Consider the following 27,827-nt stretch of genomic DNA (forward strand, 5'->3'; position numbering starts at 1 on the left):
CCTCGGGAGGTCGGCGGCGGGGCCGCGTCCGACCCGACTCGCCTCGCTTCGGCTGCGGGTCGCGGGCCGGCGGCGGCGGCGCGGAGCCGGGCCGCGCATGGGCTCCCCCAGGGCGGAGGATGTCCGGGAGCTCCGCGGGGAGGCAGGCAGCGCCGGCGGAGGTGGGCTGCGCGGCGCCGCGCGGGGGGATGCCGGGCCGGGCCGGGCCGGGCCGCAGCCGCCCGCCGGTTCCCGCAGCGGCGGCGAGGAGGCGCGAGGCAGAAGCGGGTAGGGAGTTGGGGGCTGTTTGGTCAGCTGGGACCGGAGAGGCTGCCAAGCCCTCGGCGGGGGCGGTGGGGCCGTGTGGAGTTTCCTCCGTCCCCTTTTTCTGCGTACGAGATGTTTATTTTTACTTACTGATGCAATTTATGCAAAAGGAAAAAAACCCCTCACATAGTGGTATCAGCTTTGCCGGTAAATATGCAAATTAAACTAAAAATAGTTTCAGTTTGAATAACACTAACAGCTAACTGCAAACGCAAATCTTTGCCAGTTGCTGATGCCTGTCACAGTCAGGCTGTATCTGCTAATGATATTTTGTATTAACTTAAAAGTTATATAAGCCGTAGTGTAGCCGTAGACCTTTTTGGAGATGACACAGATGTGCATTCTGTAGCTGCACAGTTTCAGCCGTTTGCATAAAGTCCGTTTCAGAATGTGACCCGTTATAGTGCCTCCTCCAACAGCATCCCATGTGGCTGTTATGAGCAAACAGTGCTTGGACTACTGCGCCCACCACAGGTAGCCTGAAAAGTGGCTCTGGGGTGTGAGTTTATACATCTGTCATAGCAGACTGTTTCTCAAATCCAAAAACAAATATCAGCCCTATTAGCAGTTTCATTACTTTTCACTGTCAGGCAGACTTCTGATACGTGTTATAGTTTCCAATTCTAGATTAGTCCATAGTTCCTCACATAGCAAACAAATACTAGTATTTGATTTTACTGTGCTGCCTAAATCATTTTTTCCCTGTCACCTATTTCTAACTTTTCAAATGCAAATGCCTACCTTTTAAATGCAAAGAAGGTGTACTGAAAAACAATGCAGAGATAATGCAAACTTGACCATAACATAAAAAGGATATAAAAGAGCTCAGTCTGTTTTTTCACTCTCAACTCAGTTTTAATTTTACTCCTTTAATTTGAATATGTTTCAATTTTCAACATGTTCTTGTTTGCCAAATTTGCTGCAAAATATCTAGTCACAAGACTAGAAATAGTAACCTTTTTTAATGCTTAAAAAGCTTAGTAACCTTTTTTAATGCTTAAAGAGCTTGTAATTCAGAGATTCAAAAAGAGTAATAAGTGCCAGCATTTGTTGCTAACTATGAACGCGGCAAGTTAAACAGTTTCTTAATATTAGTGACGTTCTGTCATTATAACGTGAATGACTAATGTAAATGAAAACCACCTGCAAGATATTCTTGGTACACTCATGAAACAAAGCTCAAATTTTCCATAGACAAATGTACCCAATTTAAAAAGGGGAGGAGAGTGCTACATTAACAGCAAGGTGCTTGTTTTTTGCCAGGTAACAGGTTGGTTGCCACATTCATTTGATGACTTCTTTGGAAACACAAATATTTCTTCCAGCACAGTTCCTGTGAACGCAGTAGAAGGGAGCACTAGAAGAAAGCGGCCCCAGAAGAAGAAAGACCTATCATCTTTGCCAGGAAGTAGCAAGGACAAGGTTCTGCCCAGAAAAAGGGCAAAGTCATCCTCAGTAGACTTATCTTGTAGCCAATCCAGACAAAATCAAAGCCAAGCTCACGATGAGCCATGGGTAGATAAATACAAACCTGAAACTCAGGTATGAGAACTATTCTAAAGTGTTAATGTAACAGTGACATTCCAGTGTAACATAAACATGTTGTTCTTCCCTTCGTATTCTGTCTTACCCTGTTTATAAATATATTCTATTTTATTAGACCAGTGAAGTATTAGTTTGACTTATCTGCTGCCTGTAGTGAAGCTTTTAATGAGCTACCTATTTATGGAAGATGTACTTTTACCCAGGCTTTCTGAGGAAATAAAGCTACTGAGATCTTGCTTCCTGTCCATGCACTCCTAAACTTTTGAACCCATTGTCAAATTTCAGCCAAATCTGACAGCTGCAAGTATGTGAAAATCCACAGCCAAATAGAGGAGAGAGAGAGAGAGAGTCCGGTTAGTGCCCTCAACAGGGAAAGACAACAGGAATTACCTTGCATGTTATTTGGCAGCAGCTAACTGGGTTCTTAGCACACACAGGATACTGGACTAGTTGCAGTGTGTGCTATCTCTTCCCTATTTCAGTGCCATCTTAGGCACCGCGACATGGGTTGAGGTTACTGTGGTACCTTAGGGCTTAAAGGAGAAAGAATTCAAATCCATGGTAAACTTGATTTCACTGGTTCTACTCATGGAGCAGCTCATGCACCTTGTGTTTCAAACACGTCAACACATGCTGAGTGTCTCGTAGAGTTGAGTGCTTAGTGATTTGAGTAAGCTAGTGTAGTGTAGTAACTTGTATTCTAGCCTTGTAACTCAGTTCCTCTCCAGAGATGAACTATTAAAAATTAAATCTAAAACACAAGTAAGCTGCATACAATTTACAGAAGCTCCAAAAATCTATGTAGTATTAGAGTTGGTATGGCCTTAAAAAGTACAAGCTCCAGCAAGAGCTATAGAGCATACAAATAAAATCAAACAGGCTTATATTGTTGCTACTTTAGGAATGGTGAAGTGTTTGTTATTTCCCTCCTGCAGGCTGTGGAAAATTGGTGGTTTGAGAAAACAGGCTGTAATGATTATGTGTAGCTGTTACACTTACTCCTGAAAGAGCATAAAGGCATATCTGTTAACGTTTCAGTCAGTATGTGTTCTGTTCTTGAATCTTAACGTTATAGTCTTAGAAACCAAGAGGTGTGTATATGTGCGTATGCACTTCATGTATTTTCATCTGGTTTTAGAATGACCTTGCTGTGCATAAGAAGAAAATTGAAGAAGTTGAAGCCTGGCTAAAAAAGCACATATTTCAGAGACAATCAAAGCAGGTAATCTTGCTAAAATTAGCAGATAGAGGTGTAAAACAACATATAACAAGCTGGATTGAATTTTATTTTAATTTCAGAAAAACCCTTAACTTGTAGTTAGTGATTATATGTCTAGCAGTATAAGAAATCTCTTAAGAACATAGATGAGAGCTTTACATTTCTTTAGAACTCATACTGCTAAGAGCAGCAGAGCTGGATTCTGTTCTTTGCTCAGCAGTATTACTGTCTAGCATCAAGTCAATGCTTACCTGTTCAGTGTGTGCTTATAATAACTGAATTTTACCTCCCAGAGATTAAGTAGCTTGGCAAATTTCCAGTTACACTGACTTGATGTAATAGGGTGTTTTTAACTTCTTGAATGGTAAGAGGCATTCTTCTACAAATGTATCATTTAACAGTCTCAACCTGTGTTTTTTAGACCTGTTTCTTGAGTCCAGTACGTATTATATTGGTAGTCTGAACAATGGGCAATTACCTAAACACATAGATTAAAAAACTGGAAGCAAGGATTTCAGCGTTCTGATCTAGCTCTCTCTCTCTGAGTACTCAACAGGTGAATTACTAACACAAATTATTTAAGTCATTTTCTTTTATTTGGAAAGAAAATCACTGTCACAGAACGTACAGAAGAAATTCAAGGAAATATTTGCCTTCAGTTAACCTGTAGTCTTTATTTATTGTGCTTGGGATTTTTTTTCTGTTACAGGGTGGCTCTGTTTTGCTGTTAACTGGTCCGCCTGGTTGCGGAAAGACTGCAACTATACAGATATTAGTGAAAGATCTGGGCATTCAGGTGCAAGAATGGACCAATCCAATATCTTTAGACTTTACAAAAGAAGACTTAAAAAGTATATTTGGCCACGGTAAGTGTTTTGTTTTTGTTTTTTCTTTTCCCAGCTACTTTTGTAGAATTTGTATTCAGTATTTGGTATTCTTTTGCACCTCTGTCATGTACGAAGTCAGATCCACGTAAGGGTTTTTGAGTAGTGTTTGATAAGGATCTTTTATTTTTGCCTTGTCTGAAAAGGGATTTAGTGTTTTTTCTGAAGTGATTACTCCAAAACAATATGCAGTTCATGAAAGGATAGCGAGCTTGTGTAACAACCTGGGAATCATTTGAATCTGACTTAAAATAAGTAGATCAGTGTGTCTTTGATTTGGTCCTCAGTTTTATTCTACCCTTGAAAAATGGCGTTGTGTTCATAATGTATTTGCCAAAGGGCTTGGCTGCTGGTGTTGAATGGCTATTGTCAGAAAACTGCAAGGGTGGGTATTGGTTCTTGTGGGTATTTATATACTACTTACGTAATATAGGATACGTATTTTTAATTAGTTTTCTTTTTCAGACTCAAATTTTCATACGTTTCCAAGTCAGGCCCAAGCAACTCTCTTTCAAGATTTTCTTTTAAGAGCAAATAAGTATAACAAACTTCAGATGCTTGGGGAGTCCTCAGAAAATGATAAAAAGCTTATTCTTATTGAAGTAAGTGAAAACTTCTGAAATCTTGTTTGGAAAACAATACATTTTGTTTTAATATTGACAGGCTTAACTAGCTCCATTTAGTGGATTGCAGTTGCTGAAAGCTTATCTACTTAACTGCAGATGACTTCTGTATTTCTGAGTCTATACAGGTGGCTAAAACCCAGTCTACCCATAGTTAAACTACATAAGCTAATTGTCAGGGAGAAATTGGACACTGGTTCATGTACAGAAATAAGTAAGAGTATCAAAAAGTGGATCAAAGCAGTAATGAAAAATCATACCCATATATTTTTATGACTAGCTTTATAGAACTCTATATGTATGTTTTAAGGAGACAGGAAGAGGAAAGAAATTATACTGTTCTTGTTATTTGAGAAAGCAAGAAGTTACAGAAGATACCTGAGAATGAGAACAGTCATAATCGAAGCACTTGAAGTTCAGTATTCTCTAATTTTTTTTTTTTGGGGGGGGTTGGGGGGGTTGGATATTTTTTGTTTTGAGGGCACAGATGTGAACTCTGAGGGTTCCTAAGCCATAACAGGAGGTCCAGGAGAAGACTTTATTTTCACTTATTCGGGAATTTGTTTGACCAGGCTTTCCTGTCTGCTCTTTTCATTTTTCTGTCATATTAATTTTATGAATTAAGTTTACAGACAATTTGATTATCTTTCAAGAATAGATGGGATAGAAATTCTAGAGAAGTAACGCTGTAAACTGTAAAACTTAAGAACCATAATTTCCTGTGATTTCTGTTTATAAAGTAAGTTTTCTGTATAGATACTCTTGTATCTCAAGTAGTATATCCTCAACTTTTCCTCAGTGAGGATGCTATCTTGAGTGTTTCTCCTTTACTCTTCTCCACGTATGAATAAAACTCTGGCTAACAGGAAATGTAATTACACAAGCTGGTTCCTTAGGAGATGAGGAAAGACAGAATCTTCTATTACGTATTTTTCCATAATAAAAGAAAGAAAGACCACGAGTTTCTTTTTATTTTTTCTGGTTATCTTCAGCATTAGCCCCATTCAGATGTGGTTGAAAGCAAGGTACCTAGGAAATAAAAAATGGGTAGCAACATAGTGTGTCATAACAATCAATCTGTTGGAGACAATACGTTTGAATGACAGCAGTTCATTTATTTTGAATAGGACATACCTAACCAATTCTATCGAGACCCTAGCAGTTTACATGAAATTCTCAGGTGAGTTGTAATGGAGTTTTTAATGATTATCCTTAGCCACTGTCAGTAAACTGGAGTTTGATTCTTGTTGTACTTCCTTATTTTTCAATTTAGGAGATTTGTACGTACAAGTAGATGTCCCCTTATATTCATAATCTCGGATAACTTCAGTGGAGACAGCAACCAGAGGTTACTATTCCCAAAGGAAATTCTAGAAGAGCTCTGTATATCTAATATTAGGTAAGATCTCTTATCTCATTAAAACACAATTTTGGTAAATGAGAAATCAGAAACTAATACTTTTTTATTATGAATTTCAACAGTTTCAAGCCTGTTGCACCAACAAATATGATGAAAGTTCTTAATCGAATAGCTACAACAGAAGCTATTACGGTAAGCTGTCAAAACTGGCAACTTCCATGCAATGCTAGGACCAAAAGACTTCAGACTTTTATATCGAAAATATTTATTGATAGCACGTTTTTGATCCTTGATAACAAAACAAAGCCCCCAAACCCAATAACAGAAAACAAGGAAAAAGCTGGAAAGAAGTATTGTTTTCAAGATTGGTTCCACTTGATCCATGAGTAAGGATTTGGTCCAAGGCTTGAAGTTACTTCTGGAAATTATTCTACCTTTTGCAGCAACCATATACATGCAACAAGTAATAGGAGCAGAGGTCATTTTCAAGGTATTCTTCCAAGCCAGAAGAGGTCGTTAACCTAAAGCTTATACTATTCCAAAACTGTTTGAATAGCACCAAATGTAACACTGAGTGAATATAACAGTGAATTCCATGTATTATTCTCTATAATACTGCTATATAAAATATGCTTAAATGGATTAAATGTTTTACAGCTAGCAATGTTAGCTGGTGCTAATGTAGCCTGTTCATGGTCTACATCAGAGGTGGGTCCCCACAGCCAACCCAAAAATGACCTGGGTATTCCCAAAGCTTGTCACGTAATAGCACTCCTAAAAGATTACTGATTATGAACTGATATACTAATGGTTATAAACTGCAAGAAATATCTGAGTTGGAACCTGGAGTTTGACTAATGTCACAAGAATGAAGATGCAGGTGTCCCTTTAATGAAAGAAGTACTGAAGATGTGGGTATTATTGAAGGATTGGGTTCCAGCCATGAAGTTCTTGTACTTAGCTTGATGATGTGGGGAAGGGAATCCTCTAAATTGCCTTAAAGAAAAAGTGGCATTAAACCTGGTTTTGTTTTATTTCTGTATAATTGCATCTAAAGATAGCAGTAGTTTCATTAGAATTTGGATTACAACTCTTTGTCTCTTTTTTTTTTTAACTTTAAAATTTGTCTAGATGATAGGACGATTGACAAACTGCCAAACTTTCTATTCCTGTGGTATCCGATCCTTGCTACAGAGGTATCAGACCAATCTCCTCGAGCCCAGAAACCCAAACTCCGGGATGCCCTTCAGGAGGTCACAGATGCTTGCCCCTTAAGCTTCACAGACTAGTTTGAAAGCTGGCAGTGGGTGGCATCAGCATAAGAGATTTCCCTGGGAAAAGTGCTAGAGTATCATCGTCCTGCAGAACAGCAGTATGGAAGGAGTAGAGTTCAGTTTTAGATGAGCTTCAGCAAGTTTGACAGTTGTGTTGTGCGTTAACTTTGTGCTCGCATCGTTAGCTAAGTGCACTAAGGTGCATAATAATTTTCAAATACTCAAATACATACTTTTTCTTATTACTTTGGGTGTTGTAAACTATTGCTTTTCCTTGTAGAATAGAGAAAAGAATTATGCTCCTGATAGAACCTCTCTGGAGTCAATTTGCAGAGGTTGTTCAGGTGATGTAAGAAGTGCAATAAACAGTCTTCAGTTTTCTTCTATGAAAGGTAAATACCTATGTTTTCAGTGAAAGTAAATGACATTTTGACAGCTTCTGCTGCAAAGGTACTCTGTTCACTGTTGAAGCTCAGTTAAGTGAGCTGTGCAAAAACATTTCTGACATACTGCTTTGGAGCAGGAATGAAAGGGATAACTTTGGGGGGGGCGGGGATTTGAAGCTGAATATGTAAGATTTTATGCCTGTTCATATATAGTCTCAAACTGGCTAATACCAATATTATATTTCTGCTGTGTATATATAGATATAATGTAATACAATGCCCTTTTTTCTTCTCGGTAGCTCAGTGTCTTTACGAATCAAAGCTTTTGTGATGTGACCTTAATTTGAAAAGGATGTTTTTTACTGCCCTGTTCTTCAGTACTTCTGTGTCCTAATCTCCACATTTACGTTATTTCTGAAATACCACGTTGACTTTGTGTATGGCATTGCTGAAATGACGGATTTTGCTTTGCAGTGCCTACAGCTGTTAAGAGTAGGTAAATTGAAATCCTGGGAGGTGACGTGACCTACTATGAAGTTATTGAGGGGATTATACAATAACTTTTGTGAATTCTGATCTTTTAGTAGCCTTGGAAGTACTTAGGTGGGCAGAGCTCAAATGAGACTTAGTCTGAGGTTATTATTTTTAATGTTCCAACATAGAAAGAAAACAGGAGACTTACTATCATGTTTTCTATAAACACTGGAAGTCAAAACTTCTTAGGAAACTAATATATGCGAGTCACATAACCTGTTCATTGTAAAAGCAAAAGTCTGACACATGTAGCTCATTCTAAGAACCTTTAGATGGTGTCAGCATAACATTCAACCTAGAAATATGAAGGTAAATTTAGTTGACTTCTGTGGTATGTCATAAGACTGATAATGGTGTTGCTGCTTTTATTCAGTTACTCTCCCCTCCACCCTGGAAACAGACAATGTGTTATACAGCTCGTGAAATGCAGGATTAAATGTTGTTTCAACTCCTTGTTGTAAGAGGGTGTGTTGTAGTTTAGGTTTTGGAATATACTGGAGTGAACTTAGTTGCGTTTGTTATGTTTAATGGGGGAGAGAGTCATGTTTCTAGATTTAACTTGTAAATGTGGAAACTAAATTCTTCTGGTTTTGCCCTGCTGTCTACTTAGTTTGCATTGTTTTGGGTGCATCAAAAAATATAAAATTGTTCTCAGTGAAAATGTTTTGATGTTAGTGCCATCAAATGGGTAAAAAGTAGGTTGAGAATAGCAGAAAGGTTAGCTGTAGCCCACTAGTAGATGGTAAAAAAGTTTGTGCACTGCAGAAAACGTTAATAGACTTAAAATTATCAGTATATACAATTTTAAATAAATTGCCTTGTAAATGTAAGAACATAAGAGTTGCAAAGAAAACTTGGGAGAAAACAAAAGTATAAGGTATGACACCTGTACATCTCAGAATCACGTATTCCTATTGTGCATGCTCTTTCACATTTTTCTTATTTTTCACTTTTTTGGAGATTAATGAGAAGGGCCGTCTTCATGTTAAATAGAAATTGCTCGGTACAGATGTTTCAGTTAGACAATAGATTGGTGTCCAGTGATATTTTGTGTAAATTTTGAAGACCTCACTTCCATGCTGACTTCCTGAGTGCTGTCAGAATGCACTATTAGTTTTTACATACATATATAATTTTTCCTCTTCATTTGTGTGGGTGGGTGTGTAAGCACAATTGATCATTCATTTTATTAATTCATTTTACTAATAATGGGAAAAATTGATCCATATGGAGACATGGGAGAAGAGACTGATAAATACTGAAAGGATAAGTTCTCTTAGTTGGATAAAGAACACTCACGTGCCACTAAACTGAATTCTGGGTTTAAATTTTTGAGTATTAAATCAGAGGGGGGAAAAACGGTTTTCAGTCCTTGGAGTTCCGCATCATTGTGGAAATAGTAGGCTGTTTGAAGTCATCTAAGGAAAGCTTTTCTTCCTCTTCTTATATTTCAGTGAGGACATTACAGATCATGCAAATACAAGAGAGTTTGATAATTGAAATAAACGTGTAACTGAAATATGATTTACATGTATTTGCACTTGTACTTTGTTATTTATGAAGGAAGAAATTTAAAAGAAGGGCAAGCGGGCACATATCAGAGCTAGAACGAGTAAGCAGGAACGGCAACTTCTCTTTTAGAGCAGATGCTTATTTTCCAAGGAAGGATTTGGCTCCTTACCTAAGGGGTAAAAGTGTAATTTAGGTGACTAATAAATGAGTTTTCTCTTAGCATCTCCTGTTTATAAGACCTTTTCTGTTTATTTTTGTTCTTGTTGTTTAGAACATTAACAGTAACAAAATAATAGAGAACCTTTTTTTTTTTTTTAAGAAATTCATGTGCTTTATCTCGATTGTATTGTTGCTTTTATTGGTAGACTGCTCATTGGAGGACAACTTTCGATCAAGGAAAAAAGGAAGCTCCACACTGAAATGTGAGGCAGCAGTATCTAAAGCAAGAAAGAAAAATAAATTGGATACTTCAGAAAACCAGGAGATACAAGCAATTGGTGGCAAAGATGCCTCAATCTTTCTTTTCCATGCTCTGGGGAAAATAATTTACTGCAAAAGTAAGAAAATCTTGACTTATTCTTCCTTCTCAATGTGAAAAGAATGTCTGCTGCTGGTAATCAGATTTGCTAAAGTAAGGCTTAGAGTGATCTCTACTTACATGTTTGGTCATTAATGACAGTATGAAAACAGTAATAAATGCCTTGGGTAACTGAGATTGCAGCTATCTGTATCCATTAGGTAAATGCACTTTTCAAGATCTGCTATATGTGTGTAATAAAATGACATGGTTCTAGTTGATGAGGTTCACATGCTGTCGTGCCCACTAACCTAGATATGTAGGCACCAAAATCTGAGATGACATTGTTTTGTACAAAAGCAAAATTTGCTTCTCAGGGAGAATCATACCCAGAACAGAGTTCTGCAGTAACGTGCCTATTCTTAAAGGTTGCAGAACAGCCCTTCAGCCTCTGAGCTTACTAGTGCTTCCTTTAGTGTGTAGAAGTTTGGTTCCTTCTGCTATCTTTTCTTCCCTACCTCTTCTCTCAGCTGTCTGTTTCTCTTTATGTGACGTGCTTGGTGTCTCCTATCTGAGCTGAAAGGGCCCTGCACTTTTCTTTACTACCCTGCCTCCCTTTCCACCTCTCCAAAATACTTTCTACCTTACTACTATTGTAAATTTTACTTTATATACATGAAGGTTCTGTAAATTTACTTCTTATCTGCCTCCTGTGCTTAGTCACAGTACCGTTTTTTATCACTTAAAAAACCTCTATCTTTCATAAGAATCAGTGACTATTATACTGTAGTACCATCTATGCTCAGCAAAGTCAGGATCTGTTATGCCACTGGCTGCCCACATTTAAGTAATAACTCAACAGTGTCAGTTCCAAAATCAATTGAGGAGAAATAGTGAGATGAGGGAATATGAAAGTAATGAGATGAGTTTTTGCATCATAATGAGTTTTATGAGTTAAAAGAGAATTTAAACATGTATGTTATAAATAATATAGAATATATATATTTAAATATATTTGTGTTTTGTTATTTAAACTATAAAATGGTTAAAGCAGAGTTTTGCAAGTAAAATATAACTAGTTATGTCTTGTTTACTCTGTAACATTGACTATATAAATACATACTTACACCTGTATCAAGAATTTCCTGTGAACTGAAAACAATGTAACCTACTCGTTAATATATTCAACGGTATCTAACAGTTGTTTTCAATATATGTGAGAATTACTATTCATGCAGTTCTGCATCTCTGTTCTTGCTCCCATCTCATCTACACTTTAAGTTTGAATATAACATCTGAAATTTGTCTCTTTTTTTTTTCCTGGCTTTTTGGTAGTGTGCAATAATGTATGTAACATTTCTGAGGTTAAAAGATTAAAGATTATAAAAATTGCTTGTAGGAGAACCATTGTCAGAATCGGAATTTCCTCAGCTGCCTTCTCACTTATCAGAATACCAGCGAGACACCTTGCTTATTCAGCCTGAGGTACATCTTCAGTAATTGCTTGATTCCGGTTTAATTTAAAAAAAAAAAAAAAAAAAAAAAAGTGATTAATACAAATCTTGAGCATAGTCATGTTGTCATTAGTCTTAATACGTGTATATTAAATCTATGTAAATTATAGAGTAGATAAGCTGGATGTGGTCCCAGCAGGCTATATTAAAGGCTAGATCAGGTGTCTAGGCCCTTGATCAGTCAAGTTTTGATTATCTCCAAGAACAGATTTCCCCCACCTGTCTGGACAGCTTGTGGTGAAAGGTGGACTTTTCCCTTGCTGCCAGCTGTGACTGTTGCCTCTCCTCCTTTTGTTGTGCACTACTGGGAGGAGTCTAAATTCACCCTTCTGTATCCCTCTGTTGAAGAGCGGAAGACACCACTGGGTTCTGCCCCACTTAGCCTAGTCTTCTCTGGAAGCAAACCAGCCTTCCTTCTGCATATGAGCCTCTACTTGTACATCATGTGCACCAGATCCTTAGCTATCTAAATGTAGAATAACTTTTATAGGATATTTTTCCTTTCGCGGTATTTAAAACCTGAGCTGATACTTTTTTTTTTATTATTAAACAGGAGATCGTAGAAAAATCACATATGTCTGGAAGCATGTTTAATTTATACCTTCACCAGAACTATGTAGAATTTTTTGCTAATATAGATGATGTTGTGAGAGCCAGTGAATATCTGAGCACTGCTGATGTCCTGTGTAGTAACTGGAACGTAAGTGTCCTTTTTTTATGCATATGTAAATTTTTCATACTCTGAAATTGAACTTCTAGATTTTTTTGCAAGTTTTTATGAATAGTTAAAGGCCATTATTTTCTTATAAATTAGTAAGAATTACACTATATGGCTTCAAACTTCTAATAGGATATATGTGAGAGTGAATTGTTCATGCTAAACTACATCAAACGAAGGAGAGATGCAGGCCAATTGTGTACAGTTATATCAGCATTTTATTGTAATAGATTGTAGCATTTATAAAATATTTTACAAAGTATTTTTAAGTATCGAGAACTCCTTACCTTCTCCCTGAAGTATTTGAGCTAGCTTTTTCATTCAGTCGCTTTGAGTAAACGTTTCACAGTAATTTAAGTGTGTTCTGAGAACATCTGTGTCACTGCAGTTACAGTGTGTGTTTTTGGTCAAATAAGACACGCTATAGAGACAATGAGTTCATGTAATGCCCGATTTCTCTCTTTAGTCACGATCCGTGATGGAAAAATACAGTGCATCTGTGGCTACACGAGGTGTCATACATTCAAATACAACCAGAGCCTTTGCTCAGTGTCAAGGAGGAATGGGGTTCCGTCCCTTGCACAAACCCCAATGGTTCCTTATCAGTAAAAAGGTAAATACTTCATGTTTTGAGGCAAGTGTTATACATTACACTTAACGTTTCTTAGTGAATTGAGTAGTACATGAGAGACTTGCATGCGGCGCTAAACTTGTTAGGTATCCTATTTTAAGATAAGCTACTACTTTAAAAAAGAAAAAAAAATTGCTTGATGAGCTAAAATGCATCAGGGGCCTTTAAATAAAGATCTGTTTCCTGTGCTCAAAAGGTAGCTTATTTCTGGGAGAGTCCTAAGTCCAAGTTTATAGAGAGATAACCGCTGTTGAAATACTGTCAAGTGTTCCTAAAAGTAAGTTCAAGTTTGTTTGGCTTAAAACAGTTGAAATTGTTGTGTAAGGTTAAGAAATTACGGCTGTCATTTTATGTGTTTATCAGCAATTGCTCATTCATGAGACTTCAAAAATTTTTGAAATTTGAATTAATATTTGTCTTAGCGTGTCCAGCAATGGAATGTTGGCCTGCTTGGATGGGAAACTTGGATGGGAATGATAAAAATTTTCAGGAAACTTTAATGTCCAGTGAAAGGCAAACATTAAAGGAATTACCGTTTTGTGATCTGTATATGTTAACCCAAGTGTTTATCTCTTTTCTGGACTCATTCTTCAGTAGCTTGTGTGTAGTAATCCAGTAGTAAAAAGCAGTGTGATGACCTTGTTTTTGATGGTGCAGAATACTTACATTAACGTTAATTATAGTTTACCATGCTTTTACTCCCCCCCAACAGTATCAAGAAAATTGCCTTGCAGCAAAATCTCTCTTTTCAAGCTTCTGTTTACCACCAGAGTGTCTTCAGACAGAGCTATTGCCTTATCTTGCTATGCTAGCAAATCCCATGAGAAACCAAGGTAATATTGGGGCAACTCCTGCTCTTAGATTCTTTTTATCATTAAAGCATACTGAAAAATGTTTGTAACAGAAATATCAATACTGTTATAATTCTCTTGCCTCACCGAGAAAACACGTATGCCACGCACAGATAGCCAGTGTCTAAATATGTTTTCAGTAACATAAGTAAAATTCAAGCTGTCCTGTTAGGTTTGAAACAGCTTCGAGAACATCTTTAAAACTTAAGCAACTGAAAGAATTAAATATGAATAAACTGGACAGGGTCCTGGGCAGCCTGCTGTAGCTGACCATGCTTGAGCAGAGGGGTTGGACTAGGTAATCTCTAACGGTCTCTTCTAACCTCAACTATTCTATGATTCTGTGACATCGGGATGAATTTGTTTTATAGGATATGTAAACTCATAAGTCTACATCATAAATACATAAATGGTAGGGATTTTTTGTTCTGTGTAGGCATGCATAAATATATTATGGTAACATGATAAATACACTTGGATACCAAAACAGTTCATATATATTCAAAGATATACATGGGACCACTTAACTAAACTTACGAATTATTTGTTTTCCAGTGTCTTTATTTTTATGTGCGTTATGATCTACCCAATATGATACTGGTGATTCTTTGTGTTCTCAGCTCAGATTGCTTTTATCCAGGATGTTGGAAGGCTACCGCTGAAAAGACATTTTGGGAGGTAAGGTTGAGCTTTATTTTCTTTAAAAACACTTTCTCTGCTAATATATTTTCTAAAAAACGCTTTCGTACTGCATAAATCTTTAATGTATGTCTGTGATGTGAGATTTTTCCCTAACTTGCAGCCTGATCATTTTTATATTTTGGATGTTGCAACTTTTTCCAATTCAAATCTATTTAGAATGACAATGTTAGCAGGAAGTATACTCTTGATTTTCGTCCTTGTATGAAAGCTTTCTCTTTCCTTGTATCAAATACTAGTTTTCTATTTTAAACATATATGAATAATTATCCAGCGCATAGTCTGGATAAAGTCTTTTTGATTTTACAATCAGAAAGATTTAAGTGAGAATAAAACCGAATTTAAACGAAGACTGCAGTGTGCTTTGCCCACTGTTTATCATGACATATAACATTAATCTGGAACTTTGATAGAACGTTGTACATTTAGATGTAAAATAAGAGGAGTAAAAATGATGATCCAATGGGCAATTATTCTTATTTCCTTTGAAGCAGTTATACATCAATGGAACTACAAAGAATATTTTAAGGAATGCTTATTCTGAAATTAGATAGCAGCACTGATCTTTATTTTGCGAAAATTTTGCCTGCCCGACTACTTGGAGTAACTCTTCTTGTTTAGAGTGCAGTTTTTGTAAACCAGTTGTTTTGAGAGCTACGAAAGTTCCTCTGTCTGAGATGTAAGGCTAGAATGCTGAAATGATACTGTTAAATCTTTTTCAGCTGCAGGACTGTAGTGCTCTAGTTACAGAACGTATAGCGCTTTTGGGGTGACGTGGCATTCGCATGCTATGACTGTGATTTTGTCGAGCCTTCTGAGCCATATGGATTACTTATACTTCTAGAGCCTCAGTTATATTTCTAAACCCTTGATATCTCTGAAATCAAAAAGTATTTTAACTGTGATAGTCTTTTGTGATGAAGGAGAGTGATAACTGGAATGAGATTAACCTTTCCTTAACCAAGAAAGAGTTTGTCCAGGGGATAAGCATCTCGTATCTATCACTGCGCTATTGCTATCTGAATTTAATTATGAAATACTGACTGGTATGATAAAGGCTGTATTATCCAAGAACCATCTTGTTCCCCAACAGATATATTAAAAGCCATTTTAGTTGCTAGGCAGATCAAGAGGAAGGTACCCCAAAGGGGTGTATTTGTTTGCAACCCCCCCCTAGTCTAAGCCAAAATGGTTATAGCTCTACAAATTACTTGTAGACTTCCTTACGATGTTACTTTTGTCTGTAGCATACCTTTTAAATATTGGTAAAGTTCTTACACCCCTGACGCACTACTGTGGGTAGATAAAACTTACAGTTCTATCTGCTGGATATCTTTCTCCTGAAAAGACTGTAATTAATCCCTTTTTATTTGTTCACTATTTTGGAAAAGAAGTATGGAGAAATGCAGGCATTTCGGTAAGCATCTGCTTCCTTCAGGAAATCCTAATTAAAAATAATTTATTTTCTATTATTATTTACTGAGCACTCCTTGAAGTAACTCTAGCTTCACAGATGTACCGCTGTTTCAAAGGAAATATTACTTCATTTATTTTCAGTTGTAGTTACCAATGGGATAGGAATACTGCTTAGTAAGAAAACTCATTAGGGAGAGCGTATAGTACTTGATAAATTGGAATTGGTGTCAGGATGAGTTTTGTTGATAACTTTGTCTGGAAATTCTTGTTAATACCATGTAAAGTGGGGGAAATTGTAACGGAGCATTCGTCGCCTCTTGATAAAGAGAAGCTAGAAAAATTGAGGATCCCAAATGGGAAAATAAATACAAAATTAAAAGATTCCTTTCTACTCCTTGCCTGCTCTTAGTTTGTCTGTCTCAATTTAAACTGCTTCCTGTCCTAAAGGACTTAAGTTTTTGCTGGGAAAAAGTCTGATATACCATGTGCTGTTGTCAGTAAGTTAATTCTTTAAGCGTTCACGCCCTTGATGAAAGCTAAGCAAAAACGCTGCCCTAAGGAAGAAACTTCAGCAGCAGATGCTGGGGAGCGACGGAACATAAATTTGATTTGATACTTTACTGTTGAAAATATGTCTTGAGGTTATGTAGTGCAGCCCTTTTCCCTGAGGAAAAGCTTCTATATTTTGTACATTCTCATGTGAGTTATGTAGTGCTGAGTTTACCCAGTATCCATAATTAGAAGATATGCACAGAGCTGTGAAATGAAATACTAAAGGTAGCGATATAAGAAAAGAATTTGTGTAGCTTGGACCAGCTCTGGTGAATGGAGGTTACTACTGTGAAAATATTTGAAAGTTATTAAGAAGCAGCGAAGGGAAGAGGCTTATGATACAGGGGCAATCTTTTCTACTGCAGCTTCTATGTGAGATGGCATGAAACATTTTCTGTGTTAACTTACTGCTGCAATGATAATTTTGCAGGTTAAAGCTTGAAACACTCACTGATAAAGATCCTGGAATACCAGACTTATTTGTTAATTATGAGGGGGACCTTGCAGACGTGCATGCTACAGAGACGGTTGTACAGATGGGAAAAAACAGAACAGATGAGAGTGAATCGGATGGATTTCCTCTTACTTCTAGCCAGTGCAGTGGAAATGAGCTACCTTGCAGTCAGCCTCAGCCTATTGCAGCTCAAGCAGTCACGGAGGAAGAGGAATTAAAAATAGAGGAATATGATAGTGACTGAGCACAACAAAATACGGACCACTGACTTACTCGAATAGGTTAATGTGCTGCAGAGGCCTGTTGCTAAAGAGGGCATAGTCTGTACAAGAGTATTCCTCCCAACTACTTATTTGGACTTGGCCTTCTAGCCCACGTATGCTGTGTCAGCATCAAGAAAAGTCTCCTTAGCTTTGCCTTAACTTTGCGGGATAAGCCCTGAACTGAGTACTAAATCACAAACTATTCCCTGCCTGTCCTGAGCCATGAAAGTAATCTGTCTATTGATTAAACAGAGAGAATAATAAATGACAAACTGAAATAGTTTGAAAGAGACTGTAGATAAGCAGTATGACTCTTAAGTTATTTTTTACACATTTTAATTTTTCTTTGTGTATGTACAGTATGTTTCCTGAGAACACATTTATTAAGTTGTCAGCATTTGAAGGTTTTATTAACGTTTATACCTTCAAAAAATTGCTGTTTGCAAGTTTGAACTTTTTGACAGAAGAGATATGTAAAAATGTTTGATATCCAGTACTGATGATGTAAATAAAACTCTTAATGTATTAGTCGTTACTGTTTTGTACTCTACCACAGATATTTTTATGTGTTTACAAATTGAAGCATGTGTTGTACACTAGCTTATTTCAGATTCCTTTCTGGAAAATATTTTCATAACTTATCAAGGAAAATAGCATTCAAGTAGAAGTCCTTGACCTTTGTATGCTTTTTGAACGTTAATGGTGTAGTGGGTGGCTTTTCTCCTTAAATTGCCGTTGTGCTGGAGGAAAAAATAGTCCTGTGCTTGCTAAATGACACAGGAAATGTTTTGTATTTGTCTGAACAGACTGTTTAATGCTTCAGAGTTTCACTGTAACTGGGTTTGCTCAATGCAAAGCAGTCTAACAAGTCACCAAGGTTAGTGGTAGCGCGGGAATAAGAAGAAAAAGCTTATTTTGAGTATGTGGTGCATGTTTGCATGTCTGTACTTTAATGTGTAACGCGTGGTGGATAAAAGTATGTATTTATCAAGCATAAGCTTGGAATTAATGCTGCTGTTAAAAGGTCTAAATATCACCTCGATGAAAGCTGAGGTGTAGTTTTAAAGACTATGGCGATTGTTTGATTTTTTTTTGAAGAGAGAAAGCTGCATGTTAACTGAGAGAAGGGGCTTCGGGCTGTGGCTGCCCCTGGGCACCCGCCTCGGCAGGGGCCCTTGGCCGCCCCTGCTCGCCTTCGGTAGCGGCTAACTTCCCTTAAGCCTTGCTGCGGTTTAGTATCACTGAACTATCCAACCGCTCCTGCCTTAACAGGGGGCCTAATCCTGCCGGGGTGGTGACAGGGAGGCGAGCAGGAGGCTGCTGCCGCGCAGCTGCTGGGAGAAGGCAGGCGAGAGGCGCTCCCCTGCCACGCTGTTCCTCAAACGCTGGCTTGCTCTGCTCAGCCACCCCGTTAAGAGGTCGTTCTGAGTGGTTTGCTTTTTTTTCCCCAAGTCAACGAAGATTAAATTATTTAAAGCCGTCTTTCCCCCCGCCCCGGCCTGCGCGCTGCCGGGCGGCGTTTCCGGGCGCCGCCGCAGGTGAGGCCACCTGGGCGGGGCGGCGCATGGGCCCTGCGCCGGCGGCGGCCGCGGCGGAGGTGGAGGTGAGCGCGGCGGGCCGGGGCCGGGACGGGGACGGCCGAGCCCGCCGGCGGGCGGACATCTTAGAGAGGGCGGCGGGAGCGGTGGCGGCGCGGCTGGGCGGCGGCCCCCCCCGCTGACCTGCAGCGCTTCCCTCCCCGGCAGGCGCGCCGGAGGCAGGAGAGCCGGGCCGAGAGGCGGGGAAGCGCCGCAGATGGCGTCGCTGGACGCGGGGGCGCTGCCGCCGCCGCCGCTGCCGCTGCTGCCCCCCTGCGGCCCCGGCTCCTGCCCCAGCGAGGGCCCGAGCGGCCCGGCCCAGCTCAAGCCCGTGCGGCGATTCATCCCGGACTCGTGGAAGAACTTCTTCAGGGCCAGGCGCCACCACGGCTCCGGCTGGGGCAGCGCCGCCTCCGACGTGCGCTACGTCCCCGAGGGCGTCGAGTGCTCGCCGCCGCCCTCGCCCGCTGCCCTGCAGCCGCCGCCCGGCTCGGCTGCCGCCTCCTGCCGGGAGGCGCCCGGCGGCTCGGGCGGGAGCGGCGCCTGGCGGGCCGAGGGCGAGGCCGCGCTGGCCGGCGAGGCCTGCGGCTCCCTGGCCCGCCGCCCGCGCTCCGGCCAGGCCTACAGCGAGCTGGCCGAGGCCTACCACCTGCGCTACGCCTACATGAAGTCCTGGGCCGGCCTGCTCCGCATCCTCTGCGTGGCCGAGCTGCTCGGCGGCGCCGCCGTGTTCGCCTGCGTCTCGGCCTACGTGCACAAGGACAACGAGTGGTACAACATGTTCGGATACGCGCAGCCCTACGGCGTCGCGGCTGGCAGTACGTACGGCGGTTATTACTACGGCGGACCTAAGACTCCGTTTGTCCTCGTAGTAGCAGGAGCGGCGTGGGTAGTGACCATAGCGTTGCTGGTGCTCGGCATGTCCATGTACTATCGGACCATTCTTCTGGATTCGAGCTGGTGGCCTTTAACTGAATTTGGCATTAACGTGGCCCTGTTCTTCCTGTACATGGCAGCTGCGATAGTGTACGTAAATGATATCAATCGCGGTGGACTCTGCTATTACCAGCTATTTAATACGCCAATAAACGCATCTTTTTGCCGCGTAGAAGGAGGTCAGACAGCGGCAATAATCTTCCTGTTTGTCACAGTGGTAGTCTATCTGATTAGCGCGGTGGTTGCTTTAAAGTTATGGAGACATGAAGGAGCCCGGAGGCACAGAGAATTAATGGAGCAAGAGGTAAGTCATAAATTACCGTTTCAAATCGAATACGCATGGGATGATGGAAAGCCGCTGGAAGCTCGTCTCGTGCCATGGGCTGAGTCCTGTCAGGCATGTCTTGCCTGCGGCAGTTCCAAAGCCCGAGCGTCAGCCTTTACCCGTCTCACTGGTAAATTTGAGATCACTGAATGAAACGCAGCCCGCACTTTTTAAGATGCCTGATTCACGTTTCTGTTGCTTTTTTTTTTTTTTTAATTGACCTCGGTAAGGAATTGCTTCTGTTCTCTTTGCAATATTCATCTCTCTTCCTGCATCAGCTGACGCACTGCTTCCTGGCATGTATTTCCTAAACAAAGGAAGAAGTGAACAATGTGCCTGTTCAGCTATTTCGTAAGGTGGCTTAAAGCCACCTAGTATTTGAAGTCTGTGCTTTCAGCACGTTAAGCGCTAGTGTGAATGACAATAAAAAGAAGAAATGGTGATTTTTATGTAGCAAACAAAACTCCAAGGTGCGTCTTGATGTCTTTTTAGCTTTCCTCGTGGTAGTATGGATAATAATAGTAATAACAAAATGGAAATCTGAGACACCACAATCTAGCCAATCAGTTTTAATAATTAGAATGAAAAAAGGGTAGGAAAACCTATGTTCTAGGAACCGTGTAACTATCATATATGACATTTGAGAGAAAAAAAAAAAAAAGGCAGATGAGTCTAAGTCAACTTTCATTAGAGTACTTGTTCGGACCTCTGGTGCCTCCCTTGTTTTTCCTGAAGCAGAGGAGGGAGGGAATCTTGGTTCTTCATAACGAATTATTTTAGTGATTGAACAAGGTACACATCGGGGGTTTGGTATAAAACAGGAGGAACAAATATTTTTATGTACTATCTTCTTCCTTTTGTTAAGCTTTTTACACTTCCTTAAAATTCTGCTTTTGAGATAAATTGATCAGATTGATCAAGAAGAACTTGTCTATACACAGTGTAAGCACTGTATCTTGCATAAAACTGGGAATCCCCTTTTGATAAGTAACTTGCAGTTCTATTATTAAAATTTTAAAGCATTTTTTAAACTTATGCAAAAATGAAATGAGCGCTGGAATTACACAGAGGGTGCTCAGTCACTCTTCCCTGCTGTACTCTGTGTTCTTTCATTCCAGTTATTTAAGAAAATCTCTAAAGAGAATGCTTTTACAATGCAAGTTAGGCTTTAAAGAGTGTCGTGCAAAATAGCTGCTGCTTGAGTTATTGGTTGGAGCACTGAAACGTTTTCTAAGCAATGACCTAGGCCTCAGAGCGTCAGTGAGCTAATGTAGGTTGGAATGTGCAGTAATAAAGGTGACCGGGTGCACTATTTAATCTGATTTGTTCCTTAACAGCTCTTCCAGGAGATCCTGTTGTTATTTTGGGTTGGGGTGTGTTGTTGTTGTTCTGCCATTCTTAAATGGTTTTTAAATATACAGATCTGAAAAATATTCCTTATTCTAAATTTGTTCATACCTAAATATACATATATAATTATCTGTACAACATGATTTTGAAAAAGTTTAGATTTTAAGAGTCTGTGCATGCTATTTATGCTGAGAATAAAACTTAAAGCTCTTTTTTTTTTATTTTTTGATAGATGAAAACACAGTTGTCTTTGCCAGAAAAGAAGGTAAGAAACAAATTTATTTTTTGTTTCTTTGCTGTTTTTTTTCCATATGCTTGTTCTTTTTCTCGTGATTCTTTGTTTTGACTGACTGATTTAGTATTTATCCTTCTAGGAAGAGATTAGGTTTAGTTCTTTAATGCAACCTGGACAACTTGCTTCTACTCCGGAGGTTCAGAAGGAGCTCATAAAGTTGCTACCACTGGTTAGGCTAGGTTATAAATTTACAGTGTCAGCAAATCTGATAACTGCCTCTGTGTGCGCTCTTATCATTTTACATTGACAGACAGGTCCTGCAGCATTTATCACAGTATTTAGCAGACATGGCTGTAACAGCAGAGCATCTCATGTGTTGTAGGTTTTAGGGTGTGTTTTTTTTTTTTTTTTTGAACTCCTGGTTGCCTGTTTAAATTGGAGGAGAGGCAGTGAAAAGTGAAACACAGTGATACATACTGAGTGAACTCACGGTTTGCTCCTGGGTCTCTGAGACAGCTCCAAAATCCAGCCTGCGAGCTTTGGAATACCAGCAAATGCCAGAATCTGTCATACTGAAGGAGGTTTTTAGTACTTCCACTGCACAAAGATGCAGGTGCATACAACAGAAAGATTGTATAGGATCTTAGCGTAGCAGATGTTGATGATTCTCAGAGAACTTACAGTGTATTTCTTTCGATCTTAAATGCCTCCCATTAGATATTGTGCACTTCATACTACTGTTTTCTCAGTTACTGACTTCAGTACTGAATCAGGATCCTTTTTTATACGCTGTGGCAGGACTCCATGCGTTGCTACTTCTGAGTCCAGGGAGAAATTGTGCAATAAGGAACGAGGGGAAAAGGGAACTCCGCAGAACGGAATGATGTCCATCAGCAAGCAGTCACAGATTAGACAGAAACTCAAGGGAACTTTCTGAAATTACTTAAGACACACGGGAAAAATCTTTTCAAGAAGTATTTATTTGTTACTGGAACAGCTATTTGGACAAATTTAAGATGGTTACTGTGTGAGAAACGTTACTGTAACACTTTCCTAATTTTCTAATTATAATAATGGTCGTAAAGAGTTTATACAATTTGCATGCACCTCAGTCTTTGTACCTCTATCTTCAAATTAGTCAGCTATTTTGTGGTTTATGTATGTTGTCTTTGAAGTAAAATTGACTGACTTCTTTTTTTTTTGGCTTTTGAAACTTAGTATGAGAGTTTTGACCGACCAAGAGGAAAAGAGGTCAGTTATAGACAGCTTAAATCGGTGGAAGTGAAAACTGAACAACTTAATGGTCATATACCTGCAGGCCACATTCCTAAACCTATAGTGATGCCGGACTACTTAGCGTAAGTGACTTGGCTTTGATGAACAAATTTAATGGAGAATATTTGAAACATGTTTTTTTACTCGGTGTTTTTCATATACACGTTTCATGGTTTCTCTGTGATTCTTCATGTGCTGTGGATCTCAGAATCTTAACTGAAGTGAATATTAGAATAGAGAGGATGAGGGCTGGCGCCAGTGGCATAGAAATAGTAATATAAATGAAGAATCTTAAATTTAAAAAAAACCCACATGTGAAAGCCGACTACTATAATGTAGCATGTACAATAATTATTGAAGGAACAGAAGACCATACAGACAAGTTCTTGTCCTTTTAGCCCCTTAAACCTATGTTATCTTGTACTTTCCAAGTGCTAAATCTATAGCGTACTTCAGTTTCAAGTGGCAAGGCTAGACCTTTCTATGGTGAAGTATGAGATCATAAAAATAATTTGTATAATACTTGACATAGATTTCAATGCTTTACATGCATGCACGTTTTGGCAGGCTATGATATTGATGAACAGTAGAGAAATATAGTACCAAAGTCAAGGGTTTGTGTGTGTCTTGAAGTCCTGTCTCTAATATGAGTCCTTAAAAAATGCTTTTTTAAAGGAAATATCCTGCAATTCAAACAAATGAAATGCGAGACCGATACAAAGCAGTATTCAATGATCAGTTTGCTGAATATAAAGAACTGTCAGGGGAAGTTCATGCTGTATTGAAGAAGTTTGATGAGCTGGATGCGTTGATGAGAAAACTGCCTCATAATCCTGGAAGCATACATGTAAGTACCTGCGAAATGGAAAAGCAGGTATGTTATTAGGCAGTTTCTGACTGTCTTCAGTTATGGCAATGTCCTCTAATGCTGGCAGTGACTTGGTAGGAGAGAGAGTTTACCCAAGTCTGTTGTTTCTTGTTTAGTCATGAGTTGAGGATGCTAAGTTGCAATTAAATTTTATACAAGTTCTTCTGTTTTTTTTAATGTTAGTAGCTTTCAAGTTTTGTATGTAGCTTTCCATTTTTTTTCAAGTATTGTCAAGCTACAGTTAATGTATTTTCTCTATTTCTCAAGTACAAAACCTAAGAGTTAAAATATATTAGAATGGATTTGATTAAAGGAGCAATTGACTTCTGACAACTATTTTGTAAAATTTAACGTGAAGGTATGGAGCACACTGATGTGGTTAAAAATGTGCGGTCTCTCCTATTAGGAACAGGAAAGGATATCCAGAGTTTTGCAAGAATACAAGAAGAAGAAAAATGTGAGTGTTTTGAGTTTTACATTGCTGGTGAATCTAATAAATAGCAAAGAGAGTGTAATTAGGCAGGACTCCTGTCACTAGGTACGATTTGCTAGTTCAGGGTATGCTTAGCTATTACAGAGCTTTGTATATTTGTCTTTTAAAACTTTGGTGAAGTTAGGACGCTGCGCGCTCTACTCATCATGTCAACAACCTCATTTGAGATTAATGATTCTGTTAGACAAACTTGGGGGGAGAATATTTTAATCTTCTGAGAGCATGTCTCATCTCTAGCGTTTTGCTTTCAGGAGATCAGTCACCACTGATTATTTTTGGGATACAGTTCATTTGTACTCGCTGACAAAGCCAACACAGCTTTTTTAACAGCAGAAAATATACAGTATTGCCCTTGAAGAGAAGTTTTGTGTTTTCTTTTTGGCATGGAACTTACATGGACTGTCAAAAATTAATTTTCCCTGTAGTCCAAGAGGTTTTGCTTGGTTGTTTTTAAATGGAGGCAGTAAATGTGTACCTTTGTTTCACTAAAAACATTGCAAATATCTGGTTTTTTTTTTTCGTTGCATTCAAATTTTGCATCCTTGTTAGTTAAATTTCATTGCTTTTTCGGGAGAGGGTTTTATTTGGCATGCCAGAACACACCTGTTTGCATTTGCACATTTATGCTAAAGTTGCTCTATTTACTAAATAACTAAGGCATATCAAAGCAGAACCTCTCTCTTCAGCCCTTCATGAATGAAGGGGAAACAAGAAAAAGCTGGATGTAAGAAATTGGGGCCAAGCAAAAAAGCTTGTTTTTGAGGAATGAGGATATTTATATGCTGTCCTTAATCAATGCCATCATTGCTAATGAGTTATTGTTGGAGGAAACTGAAAGTGTAAACATTAATATAAGGAGTTTTTGTATTTTTGGCAGGATCCTACATTTCTGGAGAAAAAGGAGCGTTGTGAATACCTCAAGAATAAGCTTTCTCACATAAAACAACGAATACAGGACTATGATAAAGTTATGAATTGGAATGTACACGTTTAGCATCACCTTGACTATGTGGATACTATTTTATATTTTTTTAAATAGAAATGCGTATTTTGAAGTATTTATTTACTCTCAGAATTTTACATTTCCTGTGGGGAAAACAATTAATTTCTTAATCACTTTGTGACTTATTTAGATACTGTGCATTTCTGAATAGCCTTTGTATACAGGTCCAATTCCAAATCAATTTAATGAAGTTACCAGATGAGTTTAGAACATCTGTGTTAACGTTCTGCTTTTATTAGACAGTGCACAGCCTGTCCCTTTACGTATGCATAGTTTTCTATTTGCAAGTGTTGCATTATTGTTTACCAGAGAGAGCAGTTCTAAATACCATGTCAAAAATGTGCCCAGTTTTTAAATGTAACAATTTCAGATTTTATTTTATGATATCAAAAAGAGTTGAGTTGATGTTACTGGCTGGGGTTTGGTAGAGTACTTAATTATTCTGAACTGTTTTGACAAGTCAGAACTGAGTTTAATACGACTATTTGCATCTTCATGTGCTCTGCTGTATGTCAGAAATTATTGGAAATTTTGCTTAATAAGAGCTGCAAAATAACCTGCTGTTTAAACAAGCATAGCACAGTGGGTTTTTTGCCTTTGTTTTTTTTGTTTCTGTTTTCAATGCTCCTCTGCAGAGGTGATGTAAAGAACTTATATATGACCTTAAAGGAATAGAGATACAGGATTAGGCCGTGTCCCTGTTCCGCTAGTTTTGACAAAGACTGATATGCTCTGCATGGTTTTTTGGGATCATCCTAGCAGGAATTCACGGGCCTAGAAGAAAAACAATTTTTCTTCTTCATGAGCAAGGAACGAGACTTTTTGTTTAGGACAATTTTAACGTTACCTAGTTGCAGGTGCTTGTGAACTCAGAGATTAAGTAGAACAAAATTAATTCCCAAATGAAATGCTGATAAAGGATCTTCTATAAGGCCAGGTAAAATGTTTCGTTTATAGATACGCTTTCTAGAGATTCAGTATAAATTTGTGTAATATATCTTGGGATAAATAGGTTTGCATGTGCAAATGTTCTCATAGATCAGGAAATTTTCTTTTTATGTCCTTTTCCATATCTTTACACTTTTGTACTTACTAAAATTGTTGGAAGCATTGATAGCCATTTCTTTGTACAGTTTTCTACAACTGCTGTTTCACCGGATATCTTGCTTGGAAATATATTTTAATTTCAAAAAAATCCTAAGCATAAGCATGTTATTCTCTTGTTTTTGGAGGCATTTTATTGGAAAAAAATGCTGATTAAGGTTACTTCAAGACTTCTGCTAGTGACTATGTTTTCTTTAGAGGAAAATTTTCAACTTTGGCCTTAATTTAAAGGGAAGAAGTTAGGAAAGCTCTTTGCAGTTTAGAACAATTATGGCATCTTCGGTAGTGCAAATGCAGTACTGTACTTCACCCTGGCAGTTATTGGCCATCTGATTTTTGAACCCTTATTATTCACACTGCAATTCTGATGGCTTCAGACTTGCTCTCATATTTATCAAAAGTTGACATTCCAAGTTAATCAGCCACTTAATTCCAAGAGCTCTAGTGGATGAAGTACGTAACACAAGACACTACAGGAATGCTGAGAGAATTAGAAAACTTGGCAGCTTTTCATTTGAAACAGACTTCAGTCTCATCCACCTGGAAAGTTTCTCAATATCTTTTTCACTCTGAATTGGGCAAAACTCAGTGCCATCCCTTGTCCTCGCTCTCTTCTCAGTCATCTCTCTGGCTCAAGTTGCCATTCCTTTCAGTGTAAAGGAAACCTCCCTACTCTGTAAGGGAGCTGCGGCCAAGCGCTTTATAGCTGTTGTGCTGCAGAAACGTTAAAAAAAAAAAAAAAAGCTTTTGTTTGTAAGACAGGTCCTTGTCCAGATCCCTGCAGTTCAAATGCAGGGATTACTGTACGCCCAGATTTCCCATTTGTTCTCAATGGCAGTTCTGGGTGTTGTCAGTTACCAGAAGAAGATTAATACAAGTTTAAGTATTCCACTCCACCCCCCCGCTTGCTTGTCTGATGTTTTCTGTGGCAGATTTCCCCTTAGTCTCCTGGTGTGGGAAAGGCCTATTAAGACTTAGAAGACTGAGCTCCAGCCTCCCTTTGACGGTGGTCTGAGCTTCTCCCTCTGAGAAACCGGCTCCTCAGATCAGCCAGCAAGGCATCTGCAGAACCGTCCAGCTTCTCTTTTCTGGCTGAGTTTCCATCAAAGAGGCTGAGAGAAGGGAATGCTGTGCCTCTTGCTGGAGTGGGGAAAAGACCTGACGGGAGACACTGCATGTGGCTTTCTCAGCCTCTCCTGCGAAGATGCCGTGCATGTGGCTGGGCTGATTTCCCAGGGCATGGAGAGAAGATGGGCAGGAACACCCTTCTGTGACTGCCGGGGTTTCGGGTAGGAGTGGTGCCAGGCACCGTAGTGACATGTGCTGAGCATCAAACAGCAAGCACAGGAGCCCACTCTGCATTATAGGAAATCCAGCCTGGCAACTCATTGCAGCTGTTAAGG

At 39.1% G+C, this 27,827-nt stretch overlaps 2 protein-coding genes across 4 annotated transcripts; both read left to right on the forward strand.

Annotated features, from left to right (window-relative positions):
* The first annotated feature begins 2 nt into the window (after window positions 1-2).
* On the forward strand, window positions 3-17,793 carry LOC104152975 (cell cycle checkpoint protein RAD17). Of its 2 annotated transcripts, none has more exons than XM_068927201.1 (16): window positions 3-161; window positions 1,570-1,848; window positions 2,990-3,073; window positions 3,780-3,936; window positions 4,420-4,556; window positions 5,705-5,757; window positions 5,851-5,976; window positions 6,060-6,129; window positions 7,492-7,603; window positions 10,009-10,200; window positions 11,560-11,645; window positions 12,228-12,374; window positions 12,859-13,005; window positions 13,736-13,856; window positions 14,495-14,552; window positions 16,972-17,793. In XM_068927201.1, the coding sequence occupies exons 1-16, from the start codon at window positions 120-122 to the stop codon at window positions 17,237-17,239; spliced, it is 2,079 nt and encodes a 692-aa protein (XP_068783302.1). In that variant the 5' UTR covers window positions 3-119; the 3' UTR covers window positions 17,240-17,793. The 2 variants fall into 2 exon arrangements, 1 of the variants encoding a protein (XP_068783302.1); XR_011137717.1 differs by having other exon boundaries at window positions 12-161; window positions 14,430-14,552.
* Window positions 17,794-18,837: 1,044 nt separating this feature from the next.
* LOC138060903 (MARVEL domain-containing protein 2-like) lies at window positions 18,838-26,518 on the forward strand. 2 transcript variants are annotated; one of them, XM_068927202.1, is made up of 7 exons: window positions 18,838-18,861; window positions 19,004-20,075; window positions 21,679-21,711; window positions 22,900-23,039; window positions 23,632-23,803; window positions 24,231-24,281; window positions 25,195-26,518. In XM_068927202.1, exons 2-7 carry the CDS (start codon window positions 19,053-19,055, stop codon window positions 25,309-25,311), a joined length of 1,536 nt encoding a protein of 511 aa, XP_068783303.1. In that variant the 5' UTR covers window positions 18,838-18,861; window positions 19,004-19,052; the 3' UTR covers window positions 25,312-26,518. The 2 variants fall into 2 exon arrangements, with proteins under 2 accessions (XP_068783303.1, XP_068783304.1); XM_068927203.1 differs by having other exon boundaries at window positions 18,847-20,075.
* Window positions 26,519-27,827: the final 1,309 nt, after the last annotated feature.

This window comes from Struthio camelus, chromosome Z (assembly GCF_040807025.1).
Source record: "Struthio camelus isolate bStrCam1 chromosome Z, bStrCam1.hap1, whole genome shotgun sequence".
Lineage (NCBI taxonomy): Eukaryota > Metazoa > Chordata > Aves > Struthioniformes > Struthionidae > Struthio > Struthio camelus.

Bases quoted from the DNA above. Each gene is read 5' to 3' on its own strand.
- LOC104152975 (XM_068927201.1), top strand. From the start codon at position 120: ATGTCCGGGAGCTCCGCGGGGAGGCAGGCAGCGCCGGCGGAG. The intron at 5,977-6,059 runs GTAAGATCTCTT...GAATTTCAACAG, and splicing joins CTCTGTATATCTAATATTAG to TTTCAAGCCTGTTGCACCAA. The intron at 10,201-11,559 runs GTAAGAAAATCT...AATTGCTTGTAG, and splicing joins GAAAATAATTTACTGCAAAA to GAGAACCATTGTCAGAATCG.
- LOC138060903 (XM_068927202.1), top strand. From the start codon at position 19,053: ATGGCGTCGCTGGACGCGGGGGCGCTGCCGCCGCCGCCGCTGCCGCTG. The intron at 21,712-22,899 runs GTAAGAAACAAA...TTTGAAACTTAG, and splicing joins TGTCTTTGCCAGAAAAGAAG to TATGAGAGTTTTGACCGACC. The intron at 23,804-24,230 runs GTAAGTACCTGC...CTCTCCTATTAG, and splicing joins ATAATCCTGGAAGCATACAT to GAACAGGAAAGGATATCCAG.